The sequence below is a fragment of the Electrophorus electricus genome, chromosome 2 (assembly GCF_041902795.1).
Source record: "Electrophorus electricus isolate QZ-2024a chromosome 2, ASM4190279v1, whole genome shotgun sequence".
Lineage (NCBI taxonomy): Eukaryota > Metazoa > Chordata > Actinopteri > Gymnotiformes > Gymnotidae > Electrophorus > Electrophorus electricus.
This window is the reverse complement of record NC_137498.1, coordinates 32,989,835-32,996,399: the sequence shown is the minus strand read 5'-3', so window position 1 is coordinate 32,996,399 and position 6,565 is coordinate 32,989,835. Positions and strand designations below refer to the sequence as shown.

At 40.2% G+C, this 6,565-nt stretch overlaps 1 protein-coding gene across 1 annotated transcript; it reads right to left on the bottom strand.

Annotated features, from left to right (window-relative positions):
* Nucleotides 1–14: 14 nt before the first annotated feature.
* Nucleotides 15–5,491, bottom strand: LOC145653191 (uncharacterized). Its single transcript, XM_081706170.1, has 4 exons — nt 5,053–5,491; nt 1,679–1,792; nt 172–1,026; nt 15–25 (listed from the first exon to the last, which is right to left on the bottom strand). The coding sequence occupies exons 1-4, from the start codon at nt 5,489–5,491 to the stop codon at nt 15–17; spliced, it is 1,419 nt and encodes a 472-aa protein (XP_081562296.1).
* Nucleotides 5,492–6,565: the final 1,074 nt, after the last annotated feature.

Below are 6,565 nucleotides of genomic sequence, written 5' to 3'. Positions count from 1 at the left end.
AGTGTTCACCAGGTTCACCCTGAACCTGAGGTGTCACCACTGCATACCTTGGATCCTCTGGAGAATTCCCCAGAGTTGTGGGCAACTTATAGGAGGCTTTGTGTAAATTAGTGTTCTTCAAAGCATTTCCTAGAAAAGGTGATGAGGGTTGATTATTCTGAGCTTTTGTACCCATCATGATTGATCCATCAGGCAATCTATAGGAGGCTTTACGAAGATTTTGGTTCTGAAGTGCATTGGACAGCACTGAAGTTTGCTCTTTTTTGTTGGGGTTTCTGAAAAGGCCTGAGGTATTCGGCAGTCGATAAGAGGCATTACGAAGATTTGCATTTTGCAAAGCACTTGACAGATTGGATGAAATACTTTGTTCTGGTTTCTGCCCAGGGCTCTTGGTTGAAAGTGTTCCATCTGGAAGCCTGTAGGAAGCCTTACAAAGGCTAGCATTCTGAAGTGCATTTGAAAGAAGAGGGGAGGATGACTGTTCTGTTTTTTGGTCCTGAGAAAAGAGAGGCCCATCTGGCAGTCTGTAAGAAGCTTTACGAAGGTTGGTATTCTGTAAAGCATTTCCTAAGTTTGGTGAAAATTGTTTTGCTTCAGTTACTTGACCAGAATTCCAAGATAAAATGGATCCTTCAGGGAGTCTATAAGATGATTTTCGAACATTGGCATTTTTAAGAGCATTGGATAATAGAGTGGGAGATGAAGCTGGTTGTTCTATTTCATTTCTTAATTGAATTGTTCCATCTGGCAGTCTGTAAGTTGCTTTACGGAGACCTGGGTTTTGTAATGCATTTGACAAAAGCGATGGGGTGATGTCCTCTTTTTGGCTTCCTGAGTATCGAGATATTATTGACCCATCTGGTAATTGAAAAGAAGCACCCTGGAGATTTGGATTCTTTAATGCACTTGATAAAAGGGAAGAATGTCCTTGTGCCTGAACAAAAGGTGTAGGAGTTCTTTGTAAAGGTGATGTGTATGAGGCATTGCGTAAATGAGGGTTCTGCAGGGCATTGGACAGTAAAGATGCTGAAACTTGTGTTGTTTCTTGATTAGGCTGTGTCACATTTGGAGGACACAATGATGCCTTTCTTTGAAGGGGTGAATTATATGAAGCATTACGTAGATGAGGATTTTGCAATGCATTTGTCAAAAATGGGGAAGAATGCATCATTTTCTGGTTGCCTTGCTGTACAACCATTGGATGAGGGGATGCAATTCTTTGTAAAGGGGAGTTGAATGAAGCATTGCGAATAGTAGGATTTTGGAGTGCATTACTAAGTACTGGAGAAGTTTGATCAGCAGCCTGAATATCCGGAGGTATCACTAATGAATGAGGAGAAACAGGTCTTTGCAGGGGTGAGCTATAAGCGGCATTAACAAGCTGTGGATTTTGCAATGCATTTGTCAAAACAGGAGAAGGAGAACCAAACTTTTCAAGAGGTGAATAATACGCAGCAGTGGAAATATTTGGGTTCTTTAAAGCATTTGTTAAGAGATGAGAAGGACCTTGCACAACTGTTTGGCCAAATGACACTATTTCTTGCGGCTGAGTAGCAGGTGGAAATGGAGATCTAAGTGAAGTATGGTTAATGGATTGATTATGCAAAGCACTTAGTACAGGGGATGAAACATTCACAGGTAATGGAGAATGGAAAGGCAATGGTGAGCCAGGTCTCACTGAGAGGTGAGGTGAGACCACTCTCATTGAGAGGTGAGGTGAACCTGGTCTCACCAAAGACTGAGGTGATCCTGGTCTTGTTAATAACTGATTTGGTGTATGCCTCAGTGGAGCCTGTGGGGATGGCAGGTGTGGATGTTTCACTGATATTTGTTCAGGAAAAGATGCTTGGCCATTCATTATAATAGGATGACTTTGCCCTCTTACTGACTGTCTCAGTGGAATAGGATTTATTGGTACTCTTACAACAGGTCGTCCTCTCCCAACAGGTCTTTGAAAAGCTTTCTGGGTATTTGGTGTTCTCGGTCCAAAAAATCTTTTTGAATTATAGAGTCCTGTTGGCCTAGAACCTTGTCTTTTCAATATAACAGGAGATGAAGCTGTGCTTTGATTCATAGGTCCTGAGCCTATTGTTCTATTATTAATGGAAGATCTGAATGGAGCAACATTTTGCATTAGTGGAGTATCTTGACGGCTTCTTGTTCGCAAAACTGGATTGACTGGTGATGGTTTTACAGTACCCATTGGTACTTTGTTTCTACCAAATCCTCTGAACCTACGTGTGGATGAACGGGTAGGAAGAGTTTGTGCATCATGGTGGATTCTACCTGAAAATCTTGAAGATGTATGGGACAGAGATTGTTGGAATCCAGTGGCAGGAGGGGACATTGGTCTTGGAGATCCTATTCCTTGGCTAGGGGATGAGGCTTTGTGGGATGGATAAAGCGAGCTCTCATGTTCTATTTGTTGTCCCATTCTTGGAGATAATGGAGGGCTCCTTCTCCTTAAAGAAGGCTGTGGTGAAGCAATTGATCTTGAAGATATGAAAGAGTCATTCCTGTCTTTTCCACCAATTGGCCTAAAAGGACTTGGAGGAGGACCTGAATGGAAATTTTGTCGCAGGTTCACTCTGGGAGATGATGGTGGGCTTCTTCTTATTATTGAGCCTCTTGGTGAGGTTAATGGACTTTCTCTTCTCTTAGCATGAGGGGATGGTGCTCTAGACAAAAAAGGTTTTCTCTGGGGTATGGGAGACTTTACCTTAAAAGTGCCTGAAGGAGGTGATCCTCCTCTAGAAGGTTGTGGAGAAGATGGGGGACTAAATTTTCTCCTTTGACAAGGAGACATTGGTGTTTGTGCATTGTTATTGTATGATGATGGACCAAACACTCTTCTTGGCTGCCTTGGTGAAAATCCTGAACCCATTTCCGCTCGCTGGATATTAAACCTTTGGAAGGGTACAGAGCTACTTTGACCTGGTGAAATATGGCCCTGCCTTAAAGAGAGCTTGGGTGAGCTAATAGGACTAATTCTTCTTAGTGGTATTGGTTGCACAGTCTCAAGTGGAAAGTCAAGTCTCTGATATAAGGGATCAGAGTAAATATAACTGGAGGACATTTGATTCCCAAAGTTTGGCTCTGGCTTCCTTGAAGACAGAACAGGGGATGCTGGAGTTGAATGTGGCATGGGTCCAAAGGAATGTCTGCTTAGAGTGGGTGATAATGGCATGTGATGGGAGACGGGGGTCCTTACTTGAGGTATTGGTGAGCGTGGCAGTTGTGGTGATTGGGCCAAAATTGGAGTACCTGCCTTAGGTATTTGGGAGGGTGGCAGATGAGGTGATTGAACCAAAATAGGAGTACCAACTTGAGGTATTGGGGTCGGTTGCAATTGAGGTGATTGAACCATAATAGGAGTACTAACTTGAGGTACTGGGGAAGGGGACAGTTGAGGTGATTGGACCAAAATAGGAGAACCAACATGCATTGCAGGAAGTGATGCTGGTGTTTGCTCAAATAACATAGGATTGGCTGTTGGAGATAGCGGTCTTTGCACAATTCCAGGCTGTTGTGGAATATACTGAATAAACCCCATAGGTTGAGGAAATGTCTGGATTTCACGTTGCATATCTGATACCACCTCAAAATCATTTTGAGCAATATATGGAGATGGTGGGTTTACAATTTCAAGTTTCTCTTTTCCAAACAATTTTACTTGTGGCCTTGGGAGGCGGAATGTGCTTTCCATTGCTAGGTGTGGAAATTCAGTACCATATACCTCTGATGGTTCTATTTGTTCCACTGTGTCCTCTACATATGTGTATGGCTGGTTACCACCCAAAAGAGGATCAAGGTAAACTGATGTAGTAGCTCCACCATAACTGTATGAATTTTGATTGTATGGATTTGGGTAATTTGAGTACATTAGGTAAGTATCTGGTATCCCATCAAATTGATCATAAAAATTTTGTTGATAATAATCAAACTGTTCTGGATAAAGACTATTATTGTAGTAGTCCACATCACTCCCATAGTACCCATATTCATCTTCAGTCGGAAACCAAGATTCCATATATTCCATGCCATTATCAAAGTAATCATACTCATCCATTCCCTGATGTCTGTAATCACAGTAATCCATTCCATCATCATAATAGTTATACTGTTGTCCATCATACTGATCATAATAATCCTCATTATAATAGTTACAATCATCTTCATAGTAATCATTCTCTTCACCATAATAGCCATATTCATCTTCAGGGTAATCATAATACTCTTCCTCATAGTTACCATATTGATGTGGTCCTCTGAAACAGCCATATCCATCATGATCCCTACCCAAAAAGCACCCTTGTGGGTAATTCCTTCCATAGCTTCCTTGCTCATAATAATCTTCCTCATAGTTAAACTCCCCTTCATCATACTCATATCCTTCATTCTGATAACCATGACATCTCCCCATATTTGACCTGCGATTGCGAACAGAATGACCTAGTCTTCCCTGAGATGTTTTAGCTGATATGAATTTATGAGTCAGCCAATTAGTTGCCCCAGAAATCTTTCCTAGAGCCCAACTTTTATTCTTGAATTTTGCAACTCTACTATTCTTCTTACCAAAAACACCTTTGAATTTGCCTCTTAGCCCAGACGTTGCAGCTACATTTTTTCCTGTTTTTCCACCAATACTCAGCAATAAAAGAGATTTTCCACCTTCCTCTTTCTTCTCATCTTTATTTTTTCCTCCACCTAAAAAACCTGACATGAATTTAGATTTATTTTTTAGATCTTCAGCTTTAGGCTTACCAAACCCTGCAAACAGCTTAGATGGACTTTGTAATGCCTTGAGTGTCGTATCTTTTTTCTTCTTAGATAGTCGCATAAAAAGCCTGGATGTACTTTTTAGTCCTCTTTTAGGGTGTTTTTTGGCTGGCATTGAAAAAGGTGAAGACTTTCCAGCTAGACCTGAGAGAATTGTAGAGGCTCCTTTAAGATGAGCTTTTGCATCCTCTTTCTTCTGGACTTTTTGTTTTTCAGCAGCAAAAGTCATAATGGTAGAAGAGGCTCCTTTAATGTTTATGTCTTTCATTTTACCTATCAGTATTTGAGGCTTTTTTTCTTCGGCTTTGGATGCAGCCTTAACATTGGCACGCTTACCAGTTTTTGTGTCAATCCCTTCCTCCCCTGCTTGGCCATGCTTTGGTTTAGCCGCACCCTTTGCTGCCATAGCCTTAGAAGCTCCTTTTAATGCAGCTTTCCCTTTCCCCTTGCCTGCATCATCCTCACTGGGCAGTTCATCTTCATCCACCGTCTCACTCTCGTCAACTTCACTCCTTAATAACTCAGCATCTGAACCCTCTTCAGATTCATTAGTAACAGCTTGCTTGCCTTTGCCTTTCTTAGGGTCCTCCTTTCCTTTGCCTTTTGCAGGCTGCGCTTTGCCTCCCTTTCCTCCTTTCTTCTCATTCTTTCCTCCTTTGGCATTATCTTTGGGTTCCTCAGCCTTTCCTTTGTCACCCTTCTTAGGTGGCATTTTATCCTTCCATAAAATCCATACTATTCATACTGCTGTTGTGTCAAAAATAATCGTTCAGTGACAATAAACTCAAAGACTAACAGAACAATGCCATTTGTAGGAGAAACTGACCATGAGAAAGAAGCTTTTCAAGTGCAAAATTCGATATGTCCATCAGCTCACAAGAAAAAAAAAAAAGTGTCACTTATGCAATTTAGTGCAAATTCTGAATTATAATTCCAAATCAGAAGTATATTTTCTTCAAGCAAATGCTGCAAAAACTCTCATTTAAGATTCTACCTTGCATTGTTATAGTCCTCAAGTAAGACACAGATCCAACTGTTTCCCTTGGCTGTTGTGCTGATTTTGGCAAGAGATTTCCCAAAGAAAGAGACCTCTCTGTATTCTACGTCAGGTGTCCATGAATATCAGCATCCCTTTTGTCATGTGCTGCAGCTCTTTGCCTTTTGTCTCAGTGAAAGTGCTCCGGTTACCTGTTTGTTCTCAATGCGTCTCAGATACTTTCCCTGCAAAAGTCTGAAAGCATACGTCTGAAAGTATGCAATAGCTCCCTGTTATAGTTGTAAAGGGCACCTAAATGTATTATCTACACTGACTTAGAGTAACATTATCTCTGGTTCATTCCTGTATAAATTATGCACATTAGCTGAGCTGTTACTAAACTGTCTGAGAAACATTTGCAATTAGTTGAAGAATATGAGTGTGGCACTGATTAAAGAGCAGCATCCAGTCCAACTGAGTAGGTAAGTTAAAAAGAACATGCAAATTAAAAAAATAATAATTCTATGAAAAATTATGCTATTTTTTTCCTTTGTTTACTTGTCCTTTTTTGTGCTTTGTAATGCATTTAGATGGTAATCATCTACAAAGTCTCTCTCTGTCTATATATATATATATATATATATATATATATATATATATATATATATATATATATATATATAGACTGTATGTCTCTGTCTTTCTCTCTCTCTCTCTCTCTCTCTCTCTCTATATATATATATATATATATATATATATATATATACATTTTAGATGATATATGTATTGACTATATTCTACCAATGATAT

What these genes read in the sequence shown, in the direction of transcription:
- LOC145653191 (XM_081706170.1), bottom strand. Translation starts at nt 5,491, where the DNA reads ATGCCACCTAAGAAGGGTGACAAAGGAAAGGCTGAGGAACCCAAAGAT. An exon ending in AAAGCCTCAAATACTGATAG is followed by an intron (nt 1,793 to 5,052) that starts GTAAAATGAAAG and finishes CCATCCCCACAG; the next exon opens with GCTCCACTGAGGCATACACC. An exon ending in TGGTCTCACCTCACCTCTCA is followed by an intron (nt 1,027 to 1,678) that starts GTGAGACCTGGC and finishes CACAAGTTTCAG; the next exon opens with CATCTTTACTGTCCAATGCC.